The sequence below is a fragment of the Apium graveolens genome, chromosome 9, assembly GCF_009905375.1.
Source record: "Apium graveolens cultivar Ventura chromosome 9, ASM990537v1, whole genome shotgun sequence".
In the NCBI taxonomy this organism is placed as follows: Eukaryota; Viridiplantae; Streptophyta; class Magnoliopsida; order Apiales; family Apiaceae; genus Apium; species Apium graveolens.
In genome coordinates, this window is record NC_133655.1 from 170,085,019 (window position 1) to 170,109,307 (window position 24,289).

Sequence of the window (24,289 nt, forward strand, 5' to 3'; positions counted from 1 at the left end):
AGAGCAAGTCTAAGAGTGTCCTAGTATAGGGATGGGATGACTGATGTTGATACTGGGATAATTGCTAAATACAGGGATGTATTTGCCCAGTTGCGGAAATTCGGATTCAACGTAAGTTGGCTGGTGAGCCGTCTGAGCTATTCGGATTCAAAGCCCCTGGTTTGCGAGCTTGAGGCAATTGAGTGTCACATAAATGATGCCAAAAGTGAGTGAGAAGAGTTTCAGATGCGGATTAATGATACTATTACTAAATTACCAAGATCTGGAAACTCTTGGCGGCTGAAAAGATGCAAGAGATTCAGACAGCATTTGGGACAAACCTTGTTGGCTACATTGGAGATGATGTCTTATCAAGTCCTTAGGTTATGTTTAAGTGTTGTAGGCTACACCTGCGGGCCTGTGTGGGTTGTGCAGCCCGTGCGGATTCTGTGCGGTCTGATCCAGTCCCAGTTTTTTAAAAATGGATTCGTATTCGGCTCGTTGATTTTAGCGAATTGTGCGGGTTTGGACCGGCCCGGTTCGGGCCGAATAAATTCGGGTTTCCGTACGAGCCGGTCCCGAGCGGGCTGTTCAAACCCGCACAATTGGCTACCTCAAGTTGTAGCAGTGGCTTACTATCCTTTCTATTGTCACTTGTTTTAGGCACTCAAGTCTCCATTTCTCATGCGTGTGGGCTTTGAATTCAAGTGCTGTGTTTAAATTCCCTATCTATAGGTGCTTGTATCTGCGCCTTGAGAAAATGCAGATTATGGTAAGACTAATAATAATATACACAGTAAATATGAGTAATAACCCATTGTTGAGATGAATCAGAAGCAAGAATGTATCTATGGGCTATATAATGGCTTACAAAGTGTAAGATTTATCAACTTTGTAACGTATTCGCAAGTTTAAAGTTTTGAACCAATCCTCTTTGAATGCCAAAGTAAAAGTATTTAAAAAAAAATCACATTCTTCCTATAAAGTTTCCAAAACAGAAGATAAAATATGTGAAATGTCTCTTTTATTTAAGCATACTATAAACCTTGAACTTCTAGTAACATATTCCTTCTGTGGTGCTACACATACAAAAGAGGATTACAAGAACAACAATATCAAAACTGTAGAAGCTTTGAAGCTGGTTTCATTGGTCACTGAAGTGTTATGATGCTGATGCATTGTCTTTCCATTCTATATTATCGTAATTTAGTAACTGTGCAAAAGAAGCAATTAATTGCTCCTCAATTACTTCTTCAGTAGGAAGCTCGGCGTTTGCTTCTCTTGTCAGAGATGTTACTTCTTTATCTGCAAGTCCACAAGGCACGATATGTTTAAAATAATTTAGATCAGGATTTATGTTGAACGCCAAACCATGAGAGGAAATCCCTGAAGAAATTCTAACACCAATTGCTCCAATTTTTCTCTCCCCGACCCAAACCCCAGTCTCACATTTTCGTCCTGGACGAGCCTGAACACCGTATGTAGATGCCAAATTGATCATAGTTAACTCAAGTTTCTCCACATAGTTTCTAGCACCAAGTCCAATATCCCGCAAAGAAATAATGGGATACAAGATGGCTTGGCTAGGGCCGTGATAGGTAATATCCCCTCCCCTCTGTGTATAGTGAAGTTCTGCTCCCATAGTTTTTAATTCATCCTCGGAAACCAGCAAGTTGTGATCAGTCCGCCGTTTACCAAGGGTATATGTAGGTGGGTGCTGTAAGGACAACAAAGTATCAGAGATCTTACAGGCCTTCCTGTCAGAAGCCAGCTTCTCCTGCAGTTTAAGTGCATTCAAGTAGTTCATGGTGCCCATTCTCCAAACCTCAAGTTTCCGTGGAATTCTCATTCCCTGCAAAGCTCAATACAATCATTCGGATGGCAATCATATGACCTAAAACTTAGCGTCTCTCATTCTGAGATCTAATACCTACTAAAAGAGAAGGCATACACATGCAAACTTATCTATGGTATTAGCAGAACTACTAGTCGTAAGTTAGTTTATAAGCCAACAATAATCCAGAAGTGTAGTAAACTTACCGTAATGGACTAGAGGCTCCAAATTACAATTAAACGATAATTAGTAGTGAATTAGTTTATTAGCCAACAATAATCCAGAAGTGTAGTAAACTTACTGTAACAGACTAAAGGCTCCAAATAACAATTAAATGTAATTTTGCAGCAAAATAAAAAAATGAAGGAGATTAACCGAAGAAAATAAATTGAAAATTCATCAAGTTAGGGAACTAAAAAGAAATGAAGAACAAAAGATACAATAGAATAAAAAATAGTTCTCAACTCAAGTCTAAACTCTCATCAATACATTGTCTCTCTTCAAAAGCCAAGCTAGACACGTGTCAAACATCCATAGGTTACTTCATCCATTCCGTATCCAAGATATGCACTCATGGTTGCTTATTAAACAACATAGTACTTCACTAACTCCAGGAAAGGTATATATTTTTAATTGGAGACCAACACAGCTTTCATCTCTCTCTAGTATTCTTGTAATTATCCCCATTGTTCCTCTCTAACTACCCCATCCCGATACTCGATAAAAATCGATCAATATTTCCTTCCCACCGCAAAATACTACAGGTGAGTTTGCAAATTTCTTGTCAGATAGTAAACATCACATGCATTTCCATCCCATGTATACACATCGAATACGTAAACAAATGTATGGTTTTTGACTGTTTGTGTATGTCATTCATATTTAAAAACAATACTAATAACCCTGACAAAAAAACAATACTTATAACATATGAATATGTTATAACCTACCACCTAATTCAAGAACAGACTCCAATTCAGCAAAAACATAGTAGAGAGCAACCACCCAGTAATCAATTATTGTTACCATCTGTTTTTTCATCGAGAAATTTATCAAACATTTTAACCGCAATAAAAAAATCAAAAAATTTAACAAAAAACAAAAATTGAAAGAGATGTTCAATAAGATTAATTCGCATTCCAATATGAACAAAAAAGAACTCGGCTATAATAAACATCATAGATTTCGTGTATAAAATGAGCTTGAAGATGCTAACCTCCGCTAACAATAATCAAGTGCTAGAAAGATGCATCAACCGTAGTACTTTATTATTTAATTAGCCTCAGTTCTTTTTCCTTTCTAAATGTAAGAGGATACGAGACTCACGTCTCTTATCTGAAGAATAATATTTATCGGAGTTTTTCTTTTCTATTTTTCAAGTTAAAACAAGATTAACGATTAATAGTAAATAATATTATATATACAAATTACAACGGCATGGCGTTCCACTAGTTACGATTAAAAAAGAAAAAGAGTGAAAGCCCTGGATACACATTTTTGGGCTGATTTATGCCTAAATACCCATGGGCTGAAGATGGTCTTAAATACCCACCGCATACGCCTCCACTGGTGTCTGTATTTTGAACTCACATCTCTGTCGGTGCCGTATCAGGTTATCACGCCAACTGCTGAAAATTCTCCCTAAAAAATTTGACTTGTTACACCAACATGAGGCGATATCTCAAGTTGTTACACCCACACATAAGACATATCATCCTGATACACCTGAACTACGAGCTTTATCACGAAACACGACGATACACCCATACAGGAGTAGTATCACACTATTGGTTTTCCTTTAAAATTATGACCGCCAACCACACTATATGCAGAAGCGCCGCCATAGCTTCCCCATCAGATTACGATTCAGATATTACGCCTCTACATGAGTAGTATCAAGTTGATACATTACCAACTAAGACGTATCAGGATTAAATACGTTTGTTGAGGTGTTTAAGTAGGTGGTTTCTTGATTTTGGAACAATTGAAATTTGTTTCATTTGTGAAAATGATTTATTTGATGGATGGGTTTGTAGGCTTCTTCAGTTGAAATTTAGAAAGGATTGGGCAGAAGTTGCTTACCTTCCAAATATGAATCTCGGATTCTTCTGATACAATTATAGAGATTGTGTATGTGTTTTTATTTTATAACTTTAACTTCCTTCTATGATTTGTACGTCTGTTCCTTTCAGGTTTATATTTATACATATTGTTAGAGGCAGGCCCTTTCTAGTATCATATATTATTATTATAACACATATGCGTTTATATGTACACACCATTTTTTTTAATAGTAAATTTTGAGTGATAGTTAGTGGGTGCATATGCAGGTGGGTTAGAAGTCATGTTTGCGATAGGACTATTATGCAAGATACGCCTTTGTGAGAGGCGGTTGTGGTGGGTAAGAATGTCAAAATTAGCGAGATTGGGTATATTGGGCAGCATGCTACTTAAAATTAGGTGTTATGGTCAATTTTTTTTAAAGGAAAGAAAAATTAAACGTCCTGATTTCACATCATTTTCAGTGTTGATCTTATCCGCAAAAAGTTTTAGCAAACAAATAATTATAGTCATCGATTGTAAAGGACCCGGATCCATATGTCATATATCTCAGGTACAATAGTCACGGTAAGAATTAACTTTCCATGAAAGCCTGGCCGCCCAATATAGCCGCTAAATGTGCAAACAACAAATACCTACATTCTGGATAAAACACACCACTATACCAGTACTAGCCAAATTCATTTTCGTTATTTTTGCTCTTTCAGTCTGCTCCTTCTTTATTCTGCCATTAACATATTATTAGTTACCTATTTTATCTCCTTTAGCAACCCAACAACCCTTCCATACATTCACACATCCATACATAATTATTTGTTACAGATCCTCTTGTAGACTTCCTGTGTTGTTGCTACTTTGTTTTACGACCATGAGTGAAGTACATACCAAGTCCCACGTGTAAGACCCCAACTAGCACAGAAACGAGAAGAGCCCAAAAATATGACATCTCAGAGTCAGAACGTTGGCTCATTTTAGCACCTATAACTCCGTATGGCAAATAAATCCTGGCTTTAGATATACTATTTTTTGGCTTAAACACAAGTTGAACATGCTTTATAGGTTACTAAAAAAACTTGCCTTTACAATATTGTCAAATAAGTCATGTGAGTGGTGAATGGACCAATTTCAGATGCGCAATTGAGGCCTTTTTATCTTAAAATTACACTAAAAAAGGCCAAAATCTAAGACTCGGGAAGTGTGATTCCCAATTCTAAATCATATATAAGCAAAGTACACACCTAAAGGAAGCTGTAATGCAGCTGTTGTTGACGCATAATCTAGATACTAAAACAAATTAAAGCAGCACATTGTACATACTTTACGAAACAAAAGCCCCCGTTTAAAACAAATTATGGACATAAATTCCATTATATAACCCACCTAAACTCCCAACATTCCAAAGAATAAAGTACTAACCTTTGTCCAAACACATTCAATATATCCGACAGTTAAAATACGAGGCAATAATTTCATAAAGATGTAAACTTTTGACAAATTTGACAGCATAAGAAGAAGAAACTACAGTAAATACTAAAAAGCTTCAGGTGATGTAAAAAATAAGACTAGAGTGAACTCATTACACAAATGAAAATCTATATTATATTATATATATATATATATATATAAACACTGTAGTAATAAATATACATGAGGAGAGTGAGTACCTTAAATGAAGATCCGTATCAGTAGTCAAGAATTTTGATTCAAGAAGGACTCCTTCTGAAGGAGAGATATCAGTGTGTGTGGTGTGTGTGAATTTTGGTTTAGTGGACAAGGAACAGATTTTGTGGACGGGGTCTGATCGGATTGAGGATTAATTTTTGGGTCCGATTGTATGCTCTGTTTTCGGGTCATGGCCCAATTCTTATACTTTATTTTTATCAAATTATATATATATATATGTACTATATATGTCATATAATTATATTTAAAATTGAATTATATATTTCTGAAAATTAATACATAAGTATGTTATTTATATGTTATAAAATATTTATTTGAAAATTAGATACTTAGACACTTAGATACTTTCTTGGACATACTACATATGTCTTGGGATGACATTTATGAACTTACCAGAATTCAAACATTAATACAACTCGTTTACTAAACCGCGTTTCGCAGCGGCCTTTTAAAATAATATTTCATTTTTTATATATTTTTACATGATTTTGGTCATTCTGAATAATAAATAATTATAATAATTCAAAAAATTTAAAAAATCTTTCTCTCGTTAAATATATTTACTATAATGAGTCGCTCTCTCATTATTCACAAATTTAATACGATAAAACTACATTGTTTATTTTAGTCATTAATGAATGTAACATTTTTTATATTTAATAATATAAAATTATAAGAAAATTACATATATAAATGAAACAATATGAGAGGTGTCATATCACCGTACCCGTACCCGTCTTCTATTTTACATAAATATATATAATATATTGATTTTAAAAAATATTGAGAAAACAAATTTATAGATACTTCTATTTGTAATGTGTCATTGGTTAAAAATTAATATAAAATTCTTAGGAAATATAGTATAATAAGTTATTTTAGGAGAAAGAAGATGATAAATTGATTTAAAAAGAAAAAATAACTTTTAGAAGAATATTATGATGGTAAGTTAATTTCAAAAAATTTAATGAAAGATGTTGTAGAAATCTCCGGAGAATATTATAAATGATAATAAATATTTATAGAAGCTTGTATTTGTAATATTTCATAGACTAAAATTTAAAAGAATATTTTTAAGAAAATATAATATAGTAGGTTGATTTTAGGAGAATGGGAATAAATGATATTAGAATTTTTTTTTGGGGAATATGGTAAGTTTATTTAAAGAGAAAGTAAAAGTTTTTTGGAGAACATTATGATGGTAAATTGATTTCAAAAATCTTAAAAAAAAATGTTGTAGAAACTTAAGGAGAAGATTACGAACGATGATAATACATTTAGCAAAATATAAGGAAATTAAATTTTTTTCTATTTATTAATTTAAAAAATCTTAAAAATATAAAAATAGAATCGAGCGATTCTAGAGGCACCACTTAACCACACTCGTCTTTTCCTTTATATAAGCATATTGATTGATTGTATTTGTAATATTTCATATGCTAAAATTTAAAAGAATATTTTGAAAAAAAATGTAATATAGTAAGTTGATTTTAGAAGAAGGAGAATAAATGATATTAAAAAGGAAATTTTGAAAAATATCAAGATGGTAGGTTTATTTAAAGAGAAGGTACAAGTTTTACCAGAACATTAAAGATTTTGTAGAAGATTGAGGAGAATAATACGAACGATGATAATATATTTAGTAGAATATAAAGTAATTGTAGTTTTTTAATATTTATTAACTCAAAAAAATTGAGAAAATTAGAAAAATAGGAAAATATCAAGATGGTAAGTTTATTTAAAGAGAAGGTAAAAATTTTACCAGAACATTATGATGATAAGTTGATTTCAAAAAAATTAACGGAAGATTTTGCAGAAGCTTGAGGAGAATATTACGAATTATGATAATACATTTAGTAGTTTTTGATATTTATTAACTAAAAAAAATTGAGAAAATTAGAAAAATAAAATGAGACGATTTGAGAGGCACCACCTAAACGCTTCTGTCTTCTCCTTTATCTAAGTATATATTGATGATTGATGAATTGTAGTAATTACCATATTATAAATAACAGAAATTATATCGATGATATTTGAATAATTAGGTTTGTACACCTTAAAATTTTAGGCTCGTTTTAAACATTTTTTTCGAGAGTTTCATTAATTAAAATTTATTGTTACGGGCTTAGCTATTTTACAAATCCATCTATCTATACTATATTATAATAGACGAAATATTAAAATTTTGATTGGTCGGTTGGTCGATCGGTCGGTCAATTCTAATTATAATTAATATTTAGTTTGAATTATAATTTGTATTGAACTTTATATAATTATAACTGAAGTTTAAGTAAACTTTTTATAATCAATTTAAATTTTTATTCATATTAAACTCTTTATTCTTTTAATTAATATTGAAGTTTATTTAACTAAATTCTAAAACAATCTTTACTATAACAACCAATTTAATTAATGTTTAATAAAATAGATATTAATATCTATTAGATATTATAAATACATATATCTATACAGTTAGAAGATAAATATTGTCTCGAGATAAGATAAAATAAAATAATTTACACATTTTATTCGATTTAAAATAAAATTATATTATTAATCATATATATAATAAAATTTAAAGCAATATAAATGTTGTGCAAGACATGCATGTACTATAATAAGACTAAATCAAATGGACAACCCTCAGTAAGTTGTATTATAATCTAAGTTTGCATTTTGTATTGTAACATTTAAGTCTGTAAAAATGTAAATAGATTAGACTCAAGTATTTTTCTGTAAAAAGTCTCAAGCCTAAGAATAAGGTCTGGAAGAAGATCATGAAGATCATGCCTCAGAGAAAGTGTGAAAAAACTTGGAGTTGAATAAATCTGTTTGGTGAAAAACATTCTAAGCGAAGAAGTCTATAAGTCACATATTAAGTTCATTCGAGAACTTCAGAATGACTAATCAATAAGTCAAGAAAAGCTTATAGAGAAGTCTCAGAGATATCGACAAGCCAATTTGAAGATATGAAGATTGGAGATATCGACAAATCATTTTTTTACTTGAGAACTCTGAGATATCGACAAGTGAAAATATCACTCGAGAACTCAGAGATATCGATAAGTAAATTCTACATGCAAAGAAATGAAGACCTCGGTAAGACAAGTTCATTCGAGGACTCAAAGATCTCGATAAGTCAAGTCCATATGAGAACTCGGAGATCTCGATAAGTCAAGTTTACACTAGAGAACTCAGAGATTTCGATAAGTCATATCAACAATAGAGTAATGAGAGATCTCGATAAGCCATTATAGTTATCGAGATGTTGAGTTCTCTATATAACAAACTGGAGATCTCAAGGTAAAACTCAAAGTATAAGATGCAGACCAGTTAAATATCCAAGATTATCAATCAACAAACAAATCAATCACTGATTTGAAAAGTCTATAAAAGCAGATTGAAGAGTACAAGATCAAATGTCAAGATTAACTGAAAAAGGAAGATCAAAGTTAACACAATATGGAAAAATATGCTAAGTCAAAAATGGAAAGATTAATGGCATGCTGCTAAAGTGATTAACACTTCTTATTACACATTGTGTAAACCAGTGTTTAACTATTCTATAAAATTAACACTAGTCCTTTGTTAGCTATAACAATTTAGATCATAAATCTTATATTCTTTCAAGGAAGAAGCTAAACACTTTATCAACAAAGAGCCTATAAATTTTGTAACAAAATATTCTTAATTTTAATATAAAATTAAGTGAGTTTTGAAATATATGTGTTCACTGTTCTTACCTGTTCAAATTCAGTACTCACACATTTCACTACAAGGTTTTAGTTTATTTTATTTATCACCATAAACACTTCAAAAAAGCAGAAAAACACCAAAACACATTCACCTCCCCTCTATGTGTGATTCATTACCTAACAATAAATATAATTAGTCGTATTTGATTAATATTAATATATAATAAAATAACAAAAAATATTGATCCAGCTAAAAAAGTATATTGAATTGTAACATAAACTATTCATCCCAGCTAAAAAATATTATACAATTGGTCTAAACTAAAAAAAATCAAAATATAATCCGACCAACTAAAAAATTCATATATAATATTTATCCGGATAAAAACAAAATTATCCTATTAATCAGAGATTAAAAAAATATAATCAAATTAAAAATAATTAATTGAATTTGGTCGGTGCAACGAGTCTTAGGTTAAAACACAATGATGTAAACTATTGATGATTGGCCTTAGTTAAAACACGTTAAAGTAAATTATTGATACGGGATAAAACACAATAATGTAGAATTTTAATCCGAAATAAAACAAAATTAATATAAGATTAATCATAACTATTGACCTGAACTAAACTTAACTTTTAATTTAATCACAATTTTTTATGAATACACATAAAAATATGATTAAAATTATATTGTTCACTAACTTATATTATCTTTTTAAAATATTTCTAATTAAAAAAATTAAGAACATATACATGTATAAATATATTTATCATGAAATCATATTATTTAAGAAAATTGAGCGAACAATATTTTTTAAATTTTAAGTATTCAATTCGAATTAATATTTCACAAAAAAATATAATAAAATTATATAAAGTCAGTGCATCGCACAGTCTTAAACAAGTATATTCTAACTAAAATATATATAAATATTGCTAAACCTATTTTGAGAATTTAATTCATTTAAAATATTTATCACAAAAATAAATATAAAATTATTAAAATAGCCTCAGCATAGCACGGAATATAATATTTTTGTTAAAATTAAATTATGGATTGTACTCCTTCTCTCCCTTCCATTTGTTTACATTTTTCTTTTTGGAATTTCTCTTCCAATTGTTTACATTTTAAAATTTTACAAAAATAGTAAAAAAAATATAATTTTTAAAATAATTACATCTACGGCTTCTCTCCGCTATACACATTTTATACATATAATATTAATGGGTTCCCAATCCAAATGTAAATATTTGAAAGGACGAAGTGCGTAATAAATTCAGTGCGGTTATAATGGGACACGTAAGGTATTTTCTTGGAATGGGACCGCACTCAAATATGTGTTTTTTGCAGCATAATAAATCCCATGGAACCTGTGACGGTGAATGAAAACAAGATAGTCGAGGATGAAACTCACTGATAAAGGAGTACCAGTTAATATTAGATAATTTGTTGTCTTACGCCAGATCCAGAAGATAATAAGTTCTATTGTGGGGACTTGTTAGCTGGTGCATGAGCATGTAAATATAAAGGCATCTTGATGCTATTCATACAAGGGTCTTGGTCCCTGACCCACGATTGGTTTAGAGACCGTTTAAATAACACGTTATTTCAAAAACGTCGGATTTATATTTCAATGTTTCGGATTGAAGATTTTTTTTTACCTTCCGCTATACTCGCGGATATTTATAGCAGAAGGTAAAAAAAATCCTTTAATCTGAACCCTTGAAATAAAAATCTAAGGGTTAGTAAAATAAAGATATAAGGATTGTGAAGATTTAACACTTGATTGTTAGGATTAAAACCCTTCATACAATGCTCTACTACATAAGAATTCCCGAGGACTGTTTTTCTAGAAACTGTTGAACAAAAAGTGATGAGGACTGTTTTTCTAGAAACTGTTGAACAAAAAGTGATGAAACAATTAATGGAGTTAAGAAATGTTTTTAACAAAGAGTGATTGAACAATCAATTAATATGCTTCCAAAAATATGGATTATATAAGCTAATAAAACCAAGAAAAAAAATAATCTATGGCATTTCTATCTGTAACAAATCAAATCTAGTACAAAGGAAACATCAAATTTACATAATATTAAGGGCACCTGTTCGCCGTGAAGAACATTTACGGAAAAAAAAGGAAGCAAGCCCCATGGACAGGCATCATGGAAAAGGTTACACACTAGTATACATAACTAATATAGTTGCAATCTCCAAAATTCCATTAATTATGACGTATCAAGGATATATCAGTCAACTTATGACGAACAGGAGAGCATGCATACACCTGGGCGGTATGCCCAAGCTGGAGGGAGCCGGGCATATATTTCCATTCCTGGTTGCTCATCAAAAGGTCTTTCCATAACCTTAAGAAGCCTTCGAACTTCTCCAAAATCACCCGACTCGGCTACATCAATAGCACTTTGACACAGATAGTTTCTAAGGACATACTTGGGATTTATCGAATTCATTGATGCTTTTCTCTGCTCATCCGGTATACCACTTTCAACGAGCTGAACATGCCAGAAGAGGAACAAAAATTGGTGAGAAAACATGCAACACAAAGTAAACTTTTATAGTGATCCTCGTCCTCTCCCATCAATATTAGCTTTACTTATTTAAGCTTCTTCGTATGAATGTTATGCCTGGGATACAATTTTCATTTGTCTCTATCCTATCATTTTATGTACAACATGATAAAATTTAGAAAGATATAAAGTGCTAGTACCTCTTGTATGTATGTTTGCACCCAGCTAGTCCAAGCCTCCTTCCTCTCCTTGCCAATATCCAACAGAACAGCCTTCAGAGGAACCAACAATTCCTCTTCTGGTATGCTAAGATCAGCTTTGATATTGGAAAGTATACGAAAAAAATTCGTATAATCAACTTTGTCAACAGCCATATTATTTAAAAGTTTACTGATCAACTGTTTATTGTACTTCGGCAGACCTAGTTTTCTGGTCATAATGGCCTGATATTCATCCATGAATTTGGTTCCATATCTGTAATATATATTGGACACATGAATATCTATAAACAGAAAACCAGCCAGCTTGTTTAACTTCCACAAATTAAGAATACCTTTCCATAGCGTAATTTGCTTCTTTATCATTGATCAAGTGGGCAGCTGAGATTGTTGATGCAAACTGTGCTATATTCCATAATCCAATATCAGGCTGATTTGCAAAACAGTACCTTCTGCCCGGAAGATCTGTAGTATTTGGAGTGTAACTGGGATCAAAAGCATCCAGGAAGCCAAAAGGACCGTAATCAATTGTAAGACCCAAGACACTCATATTATCCGTGTTAAGAACTCCATGTGTGAAACCAACACCCTGCCAGCTTGCAACCAAAGTAGCAGTTCGCTCAGCAACTTCAACTGCCCAAGCTGTTACGAACAAAAGACACAATAGCATATAAGAAACTTGAAAGTGAGGCATGGTCTCCTGTATAAAACTCCGAAGTCCTAAAATATTATTCAAAAGATTTAAATATAGCAACAGATGATAAATCAATCCTCCGGTGTCACCATGAGATACTGAGATGTTTTCCAGTTGTGAATACAATTAATGGCATACATAAATGTGCAACCGGTACCCAAACAAATATAAGAAGAAACTTTACAGACTTGGGATCTGAAAGATTTAGGAACCAAGGGCTGCTCAATTTAAACAATCTAAACATTGATTTTTTTAAAACAATATTAAATTGCAAATACACTTGTGAACACCTTCAGATCTCCATAAAGACCCCCCCCCCCAAAAAAAAGAGAAACAGAAAAAGAAATCTGCATTCTTTTTATTAGTTCCTTGCTGGGCAATGGTTAGATAGCTATAACAAACACCTGTCTTTGAAATTTTAACCACAAACCTATATCTTTCAACAAACACCTAGGAAGCACGGTGCGGGTGTTAATAATATATATTATAATCAATAGAGTTAAAATTTTAATTAAATAAAATTGTCAAATAAGCAAGTTCAACATCCTAAATAGCCAAATATACATGAGCAAATCAACAATTTGTAAATATTAATAATTAATTAGTAAGTAAAAACACAAGGCCCATATATAACAACAAAATGCTGATATATACATACACGATACTTGACCCAAACCAAAATCAATTGAAATTCAACAGAATAACACTGATACACATCTAGAAACAAGGACGTAGATGAACAGAACATGCCCTAAATGATATCAACGGAAAAGGAAGGGAACAACGAATGATGAACGGATAGAGACGATCAGGCCGCCTCTGTCATCTCTCAAATTAGAGCTCCTCTAACTGAAACTGGTAAGTGAAAGTCAACGAAAAATTACGGACTCTGCCCTTCCCGCAACCCACGAATCCGATCTGCAAAATACGGGGACAGGCCGGGTGGCGTACCCCGTACGTATACAGCCGCACCCCGGTGCACCCCCGTACCTGAAGGTATTTAGTGCGCAGTACGTAGGGAGGGTGCTGCACCCCTGCTTTCCAGACACACACTAATAATAGACTACTCTAAAAGACGAAATAGGTGCAATACCTAACACTTGACACCTAAATATATGTTTATGCTATTTAAAAAAGGCCATGGTGCAACATCACAGATGGAGAGATACTGGAAACAGAAATCCTTTCTGAAGACTGCGGAAGGATGAAAGACATGGATACGTATGTTCTGTATATGTCTACATATATATATTCTTTGGATCCTTGTTATTTTACTACCGCTGATCTTGCTTGAGATACAGTATGAAATTGCACATTTTATCAGTGTTTCAGACACTGGACACTTTACTATGTACATGAATTTGAAAGCTACTATTCTACAGGTTCAGACACGTAAAACATACACAACCAATGTGATGTAAGATAGTGTTATGATATCTTCGCATTTAGATTAAAAATATGATTACAAGAGCCAACAGTAATTATTATAAATGAACAACGATGAACAGGAGGTTCGTACAACTCCAAATAATATATTCATTTTGTGAGGAATATGAGACCATGCTACAACACTTGAAAAAAGTTTGATTGCGTGCTATAGTGTCGCTAAAAGTTTGCTTGCGTGCTACAGTGTCTCTGCATGTACATTATGTCCATAAAAAATAAAAAACAAAAGATAATCTTGTACGCTAAATCTTTATAATCTCATTGAATTTTAAAAAGGTAGCAATTATGATATAGCCCCTCCATATCAAAATAATTACCTGCATACTTGTTTGAAGTCAGATCCACGACTGCATTATCTTCCTTTCCAGTACTGAACGATAAACTCTCACTTTTACTCATGTTCTCTATATGAGGAAAGTGATGTCTAATGGTGTAATCTGCCAAAGTACGGACAATATCCAGGTCCTCCTTTCCTCTAGATGCATGTAACTGGAATGAACCAAAACGTATAAAGGATTGAGCAACTCTACAAACTACAGCACCAGGTTCATCCTTTGGATTTCCGCTGCAATCACATGAATAATCAGAAATCAGATACCCAACTTAATACTAAAACACTCGACACAACTGCAGCCACATTTCAAAACAAACACAACTCTTATTTAATGACATTGACTAATATAAGAGATCTGGTATGCTTTTTCATCTGGAAAAACCATACCTTCAAAAAAGATATATTAAAGTTACAACCATCAGTTTTGCAATATTTCGAGCAACATAAGAAACTGAAACATTTATGGCAATTATAATACTGCAGTTTTTAACCTTTATACAAACTGTTGGCAGGATTAGGCACAATTCCCACACCCGAATCTAAAAATGAATACCACTGAAAAGACCATACTTTTACTTGGGGGTTAATAAACTCAGTTTACGAAAAAGCACTAAATCTGTATGTAGCAAAGAAATGCAACTTAGACGCCTGTGAACTGAAGGACTGGTCATCTCCCACCAAGCATTCCCCCATATCAGGTGTGATACACCATTCCACACCTTTGATCTCAGAATCTCATGTGCCTAACAGAAAGAATTTGGTTTCGAAACTCTTGTTCGAAAGCATAAATATTGGTGTGGCATCTCCTGATTTAGCTTCATAATTAACTTGTTCAATACAAACTTATGCAAAAGACAATGAAGTTATAAAGAGTTCCAATACAGCCCCTTTAGCAACATCTTGGGGAACGTATTACCTAGTCCAAAAACCCGTCATATCTTAATAGACATATTGCATTCAATCAATTTGTCCTTACACTCATCAACTGCTACCAACTACATCCAGAAGACAAAAAAATGGTGTCTTGGCAGCACGATATATATATTTTCTTATAATAAGCACTTCTATAGTATAGGAGTTCTATCATACCTGGGACGAGAAAAATACTTCATAACTAGTTCTCTGTTATATTTTAGTACAATTATCTCGAACTTGAGTACCATTAATGGTTTTATTTATTCCTATATTTTGTCCTCTACTTTTCCTGCACAACGATTTAGGATTATATTAGGGTAACATTCTCGCGGATTTTGCTAAGTTGGTTATTAAATACAGAAAGAACTTACCATCAAAATATCAGATATATAATATATTCATACTAACAAATTTTTATTAATCCAATATTAGTATTACTTTACAATATACACTTTGCCTTCAAATTGTGCATTTGCACAAAAATTCAGTTAACGGTTTTCATGAATTATAGTTAATAAATTTTTCATAACTCTTACTAGCTCTTAAGGTCTTACTGAGTTGTGTTATCTAGAATCTGGTCACTTGTACTAACTATATATCTCACTTACTAATGGCAAAGAAAGCATTGCTAGGAGATTCCATATTGAAATTGAGAGAAAATTTAACACAGCAGATGATGATTCCTACAGTTCGCATTGACTTTACACATCTATAAAAAAATCTACTGTCGGCGTCAGCTGAGCCCCTCTCATTCTCCATATCTATGTAAGCCCTATTCTAACTCTGTATCAGTCTTCTTGAAGCTGACCGAGCCTACCAAGAAAGTAGAATCTCAACTTAGCCTGCCAAGTTATTAGAAGTTCACGCTGACATAGTGAATTATTTGTCAGCATCAGGTGAGCCCCTCTCATTCTCTATATCTCTATAAGCCCTATAGTTTTTCCGTATCAGTCTTCTTGGAGCTGACCAAGCCTTCCGAGAAAGTAGAATCTCAACTTGAGCTAAGTTATAAGAGGTTCATGCTGACCATAGTGAATCGATAGTGGGCGCCCGGGACAGGTAAGTATAGACCAGTCTTCGGGTGATGAGGTGGGTTAGATACGAACTATACAGCTAGTTGTAGAATATATTATTTTTAACGAGTGCCATCTGATTCTCATATATCAGACGTGCAAGTGCCCGGGACCTATATAAAAGAACTTCCCCAGGAATAGATACAAGGGGTTAGAATACTAGTTCTTGAGTCGATGTAACTCAAAGATAAGAACCTCCAGCTCCCTGACATTTCTTACCTTTATACACCCACTGTAGGAGATAAGTAGGGCAGCGAAAGATAAGACAAGAATTCCCTAAGGGCTAAGGCGGCCACCAAGCTTTCTTACCTTTTCTTCTAGCTCTTCCAGCTTTTAAAATGTTATACCATGGCTAAGGTACAACTACTTTATCTTCTCAGGTATCTGCTAAGTAACTATTAACTTGTATGGTTAGACAAACGAACACATAATAAATGGCCCTCAACATCAAAACAACTACCTAACTAGCCATTCAATGAAGAAACATCCAAACAAGGTCCGAACACAAAACAAACATAGAACATCTTTAATTCCACCTGGAAATTGGAATGCACTAATATAAATGGAAAACCTATCCTGAGAACGGCCTCTGAACAATCGTCAACACGTATTAAAAACCTTAAAGTCCCTCTCATAAGAATACAAAAGCATCAATAGCAAACTGGAGGTAAAATACTGAGTCAACAGTAATTTTATATAGAGAATATATTTTTGAGTCAAAAAAGGGTGCTCAAGTACATAAGCTATACAAATTATAAACTTATACTTATACTTCATAAGATAACTCATGCAATGTGTCATCCATATTTAAATATTTAATATAATATTTGTAGAACATACTCGTAGAACATGTCACGGCTAACATATTTCCCTGTTGTCACAAGACAAAGTGCACGCGTCGTTGGGATTCCCAAACTCTTCATTGCTTCGCTGCAAAGGAATTCACGGATGCTACTACGCAAAACTGCAAGACCATCAGCAAAACGGCTGTATGGTGTTTTTCCAGCACCCTTGAGCTGTAATTCCCACCTTTCGGACTTCGAATTCAAAACCTCCCCAAGCGTTATTGCACGACCATCACCCAACTGACCAGCCCACATCCCAAACTGATGCCCTCCATAACATTGAGCATAGGGCATTCTGAGAAAGTAAAAAAAGAAGAAGTCAGCAGAGCTGAATGAGAAGGCTCTAAATGAACACCTAATCAGAGATATAAAAGAACCATGATGCTTACCCTCCTGCCAATGGAGATGCCCCAGAGAATTTGAGTGCAAAATCAGGTCTTTCAAATCTGAAATACTCTATAATATTAGTTGCCTACATATTGAAATAGTGTATGGTGACGAGAGAGAAAATTTACATAAAATAGTGAATATAATGAGTGAACGTAGAGAAGGTCCATGCTTTAAATATATTTAAAATAATTCCCAATAGCAACTACAATAAATAACTCCACAAGGGAACTAGGTTATAAATAGAAGCCCTCGCTGTCCAATCTCGAATCTAATATGGTTTCCAGTACATCTCAATTACTACAAGTGCCAAGAACTGAATCACAGGTCAAACTGATCATGGAGAAAATCCAGTTGATAATCAGAAGCACAGACAGCATGGATAGAAAGGCAGGGAGCCAGGTAGCGCAAAACAAAGGTTAGTTCCTCAGTTCAAATAAATTTAAAGAATAGAGATGGTCCTAATTTAGCATGCCAAAATGCAGGACACTCTATAAAATAACGAAATAGTACATACAAGCATATAACATGTTAGGAACAAGCATCAAGATCTACTTAAAAATAATAAAATTTATTCAATAAGTAGACTCTACTTCGTATATCATATTAAATTTCATTTTACACTAGCTTTGAAGTTACTGGCAGTGCTATCAAGCCTATGACTAGTCAATCAGTTAGGATATTGAAACTACTTGTGAAAGTTTGTTTTAATTTCCATGGATTATACCCAAAAACCCAACCCGAAATTTAGGAAAAACACTGATGTAGGAAAAAATTGCAGAAAAAAACGATTTATAAAACAAGATCGATAATAAGAGAACAAATGATGAATTATACGATTCCCAAGAATAATTAATCAATATTATTCTCAAGAAAAATGTATAATCAAAGCTACATAAAAATGTGGGGAATTACATTACTTATATAGAGTCTAAAACTCTAGTATTAAACCTAATGGACTAAGGTCCGTAACATTTGGGCTTTATTGTAAATAAACTACTTATTAGATAACTCCTAACCCCACATATAAAACATATAGATAAATACATTATTTATCTCTACTCTAAACAAATATAAACTACTTAATAACATATAAATTAACTGGTAATTTCCGTTCATCATCAATCACCCTCTGGTGACTCTTATGTTCTTTTCATAGCTTTAATCTAGTAAATCTCTAATTCCAAATTGTGTCTCTATACACAGATGTGATAATCATATACACACAAATATAATATACGTGTATATAAATATCCCTGTTAAATATATATATAGTCCATTACTTTTGATTTAAACAATGAGAATGATGTGTGATTAGCTACATTATAATATTAAATTTAGCAATCTAGGTACATGAACATGTCAGTTTATGTGTTAGCTGGTTTAAGTGTCATCAAATTGGTGTATGAGGGGTAAGGAGAGAAGAAGTTGGGGTTGGTAAGTATATTTCGAATTCTCACAAAAGATCATTTCAAAGCAATATTAATTCTCAGATAGTAATAATATTTAAAATTACTTGAAATAAACTCCAGTATATTGATACACTCTCCCTTATCCATATCGGCTGTTATTGATAATTGTCTTAAATGTTTTTTATATATAGTATTAATCAAAGCTAAAACAAAAGCATCATTAGAGAGTAACTCACTCTCCAAGATCCAAATCAAGCAACTCAGCAACTGATTCTGACCACGCGACAAGCTCTGGGTTCTCCACCTCAACTGATGGAGAGACTTTTGTATAACAAGCATGCAGGACCTACATAATAAACAAGACAGAACACATTAATTACATAGGTAAAAACTGTTTAAGAAAGAATAACTGTATACACTTTTTTAATTTGTAGTGTAATTTTTTTTAATATATAAACAGAAGCTCTTTATTTTACATAACTCTTCTGAAGGAAAGATAATTCTGTCTATAATTTGGGTGTAACTTCTAAGTGATAGAAAAATAAATACAAAAAGGCAAATCCAATGTTAATAAAAACTAAACATTAGAGCTGGTAGGCTTTTATTTTATTCCAAGATGTACTCCCAATGATTTTTGAAAATACTAGGGACTCCATCTATGGAAATTAACATTTTTACAAACTAATGAGCTTAAGCATTAAGGGCGAAAAATAAAAGTTGCATAGTTTTTCTTTTCATATAAAGGTTTATATTATTTCTAAACATTATCACGTAGTTAGTTCTAAAGATTATGTAACATAATTGTTCTCTTCATGCCAGATTTGACTGGTGCTTTTTGAATCCCACTGGGTTGAATTACACATATTTAACCTCATTTGGTTTCCATCTTTAACATAACCAACATTTATATTGCCGCCTTTAAATTGCACCAAACTTATTGCACATTTTTGGATACATTGACATTCCAAGTTGTGCCAGGATATGTGACATATAATTACCTGGACACACTCATCCATAGTTGTTAGCAACACATAATCCTTTTAAAAGAAGGACATTTCCTTTCACATAAGTCTAAAATGGATTAATTGGCATAGAGCAGATACCCCTTGGTTTTAGTAGTAAGAGGTTGAGGGTTAGAGTATCGGTGGGAGAATGGTGTGTAGGTATTTATACTCCTCTAATTGATCATATAGTAACAAAAAAAATCCAACATGCAATGCGGCATGAGTAGAGTAATCCTTTAAAGATAGATTGGTGAAGCACAATGTTGCGAAAAGACCGGTTGATATACAATACAACTAACTACTATATATATATATATAACAAATGTGCTAGTTTGTGTGAGAGAGGGAGCTGTACTGCATATTTATTAAGTGGGTAACACGTTAGAAGGAAAATTCCTAAAAAGATCTTTTTAATGAATGGAGCACTCAAAAAAGTGTAATTGTACTTACAAACATTGTGTTGTATGCGTACCGACCACTCAGTGCATCTATAAGAACAAGATTGCCAATGAAATCAGTTTAAAACATGTTGGAAATTTTGATATTTTTTAAAAATAGAAAGTTTTGGCTTAAATATTAAGAAAATAATAATATAAAGAAGATTCAATTAGATGTTGCACAATAACGGATCTGATAGTGTATGTCAAAACTGTTGATAAGAAAACAGATTGGAATGGGGGAAGGGGAACTACATCATATTTCTACGCAATTGATTTTTATTAGACCCCTTCTGACATAATATTTCCAAGGGATAACTGCCTACTCTTACATTAGTAAATAGCTGAGGATACACAGATATCACCTAAAGGTAAATGGTGTTCACTTAACATAATGATCATTCATATTAGTAATCAAGCTTAAACTTGCGACTTCCTGAGGTTCACCTAAAAGATTTCTTAGGATTCACCTAACAGCTGGATTCAATACCCATTTGGTACTTGGGCTCAATTTATTCTTACTGGGCCAAAGCATTTCTTCATGAACACTTATATTAATGCTAAAACTCCCATGAGTCCAAGTTCTCACAAAGAACCGCTATATACTTAAACCATGTTCCCTAAAAGCAGAATTAAACTCTCATTATAGGGTTAATTTCCATTTAAATGGTGCAACGCCCCTCTTGCTGATAAGGTAGCCTCTTATTCTATCCTTTAAATGTCTAGTTAAACAAACGAAGTCAAGATCCTTTAAATGTCTAATTAAACAAATGAAGTCAAGATGTCCCGTGTAACAATCACAATAAATGAAATCAAAACTTTCTATATACCTCACATTCCCACACAACAAAAATTAGCATCACATCACAAGCACCCACCAAACAAACACAAGTTGCAATCTTTAAACTTGAACACTAAAACTAAACATCCCCAAAAATCAAGAATATACCTCACGGGGAATTGTATCGGTTCTTGGATCACCAGGTAGCTCACGAACAAAAGAATGGTCCCAATTAAAATCTTCAAGCTTTAATTTAGGGCTACTCAAGCTCTGTTTATTGAAATCATCAGCAACAGATTCAATAGATAATTCTGGGTTGTCCATTTTAGAGGATTTGAGAGATGGGTTTTGAGAGAGAGCTGAGGATGGGCTAATATGGAAAAAACGAAAAAGGGGTTTGGAGAGAGATCGAGAGAGAAATCGAGGGAGAGAGAGATGGTGGGAGAGAGACAAGAAGGCGGTGGTGGTGGAGAGAGAGTGAGAAACAGAAGAGGGGAAATGGGAAAGCATGTTTTTGTTTATGTATGTGTGAAACACAACTGTTGCACGCAAGTTACGATTGTTGTGGACTTTTGCTTATTTTTCCGTGGACTTTCAAATAAAATACACTTCTTACCAAAAATATATAAGTATAATTTAAAAAGATTATTTATTTATTATTAATTAATGAATCTTTTATTTATTTATCAATAAATAAAATTTATTCATTTAAATACTATTTTTAAATTTTTTTTATAATATTTTATATTCACATGTACCTAAAATTTATTATGGTTATAATATTAATGTGATATTTAATTACATTTATTTTTTAACATTTGATAGGGAGTAAAACAAATCCTAATTGCGTAATTAATATCGCATTAATTATATCCGAATTGGACTGACAGTTAAGCCCATTAGAAAGGGCCAAAACCCTGAATATTAATTAATTTTGTAATTAATTAATAAGGGATAAATCAGCTGATGATAAAGTCCAAATAAGGACACAATTCCTTGGAGATTAGCCTCCAAGAAATCTCATAGGATAAGTAATCGGTTTCCTACTTCCTAGGAATCCAAATTCCATTCTAATTCAGAGACTTGTCCACCAAGTCTCTCAACCCTAGTCCAATTCAAAGATTCTCAACATCTATATAAGGGGCCTCACCCCATAAATCAGAACTACGTTTTTGACTTGATCCTTGGCAAAGAGCAAGGTACGTAGGTATCTTGTTAAGGCAGATTAAGTCATGAACACAAGGGCAGTCAAATCGAGTCTCGAAGCTCACGAATCCCAATAGTAAATAAAGCAATTAATATACCTTAAATTTTTATCCATAACATTTGGCGTTGTATGTGGGAAAGCATAACAATAACCATGGCGAGAACATGGAGCGGGAGCAATGCCCCCGAAGGAACACCAGCTGGGACTACCCAAACGATTTCATCAATCATGGAGATACCCCCGCATTCGACCTATGCTACCACCCAAGGAGGAACCCAGATAGGGGCAACTGAGCCTCAGCCACAAGGGATAAATCCCCCGGCTCCTCAAGGGACGAATTCCCAACTTCAGCAGCTACATGCACCTGTGAATCCTCGACCCGTTGGGTATGAGTATTCTACTATTGTGACCACTAACCCCCCTTATAGGATGCCCCTATACCCCGAAGTTGGGGGAAGTGGACATGTTAATCGGAGTGAAGCACAAGGTCAGACGCCCCAATATATACGCGGTTTGGCTCCTATCCCGGAGGATCAAGAATTCTCTGGCCCTTACACTGAGAGAGATTCCGAATCTTCGGATGATGATGTGGTCCCAAGAAGGAGGCGTGTTGGTAAAGAGCCGATGTCTGATGGTAACCAGCGTTGTTATTCCCGATCAATGCAACAAGAATAACAGAAGGGGGGGGGGTTGAATGTAATTCTGACTTCTTTTTCTGATTTTAAGAATATTCTTATTTTATATATAATGTGTTTGATTTTACAAGAAGTGCAGAATGAAAGTAAAATGGAAATCAAAAAACAAAGTAATAAAACACAAAGCTTTAAAATTTTCTAGTGGATTTGAACTTATCCACCAGAGATATATGTATAAAGCTGAGAACTCTGTGATGCTTTAATAACATACAACTACTTACAAGTGAACTTACAGAATCACAGAGAGATGCTTAACAAATACAGTTTTATCTATCTCTCTGAAAATAATGCTTACTTAGTTATTTTGTTCTACTTGCTACACTTGGTTTATATACTATTAAGTTACATGATAAAAGGACAAATAAGTAAAACAAAAATTGTTTCTATTCTAATTACATGCTACTTCATTACTCTATCCAGCATCTTTGAATATCTTCATAATTACATGAAAATGGTAATGCTTATTTGCTCTCTAAATCCTGCAATTAGGTTGCCACATTCCATTTGCAAACACCCGACACATGTGACTGTGTTGTCACTGTCAACTGCTCTTTTGAATTATGATCATCCGTCGGGACTATGTTGGTCATCCGTCGGAGCCTTGTTGATTATCTGTCGGGATCATCCGTCGAGAGCCTTTCTATCACTTGATTCTATTTCACTTATACAAAATTACAAGACATCTTATATTTACGATTAGTCACCCTATTCTGCATATCAATCTAGTAGTCAACATGACTTAAAGAATCCTACAACATCTACTAATACATTGTTGTTTGCAGGCATGTGCTATAAGATTTATTATTACATAAGATACACTCTCGATGGATGTTCAGTTGTCATCCGTCGGGACTATGAAGTTCATCCGCCGGGACTATTGTAGAACATCCGTCGAGAGCTACAAATACACTAAGTTAAATCTACTAAGGTATTTTGTTCAACTTATCATCAAGTTCACAACATATTCCTAACAAGCATCCTAGGAGCACCCGAGGGACGGATTCCCAAGAAGTCCGGGAGAGAATCAGGGCTCACAAGGCTAAGATTCAAAGGCTGAAGC

General features: G+C 33.3%; 2 protein-coding genes across 2 annotated transcripts; both read right to left on the bottom strand.

Annotated features, from left to right (window-relative positions):
• Positions 1–934: 934 nt before the first annotated feature.
• Positions 935–5,696, bottom strand: LOC141684609 (octanoyltransferase LIP2, mitochondrial). The gene is made up of 2 exons (XM_074489664.1): positions 5,539–5,696; positions 935–1,831 (listed from the first exon to the last, which is right to left on the bottom strand). The coding sequence occupies exon 2, from the start codon at positions 1,826–1,828 to the stop codon at positions 1,142–1,144; it is 687 nt and encodes a 228-aa protein (XP_074345765.1). The 5' UTR covers positions 1,829–1,831; positions 5,539–5,696; the 3' UTR covers positions 935–1,141.
• A 5,576-nt stretch (positions 5,697–11,272) lies between these two features.
• LOC141683797 (uncharacterized) lies at positions 11,273–21,880 on the bottom strand. Its single transcript, XM_074488562.1, has 8 exons — positions 21,496–21,880; positions 19,342–19,451; positions 17,696–17,752; positions 17,302–17,601; positions 14,457–14,704; positions 12,335–12,641; positions 11,982–12,255; positions 11,273–11,766 (listed from the first exon to the last, which is right to left on the bottom strand). The coding sequence occupies exons 1-8, from the start codon at positions 21,835–21,837 to the stop codon at positions 11,512–11,514; spliced, it is 1,893 nt and encodes a 630-aa protein (XP_074344663.1). The 5' UTR covers positions 21,838–21,880; the 3' UTR covers positions 11,273–11,511.
• Positions 21,881–24,289: the final 2,409 nt, after the last annotated feature.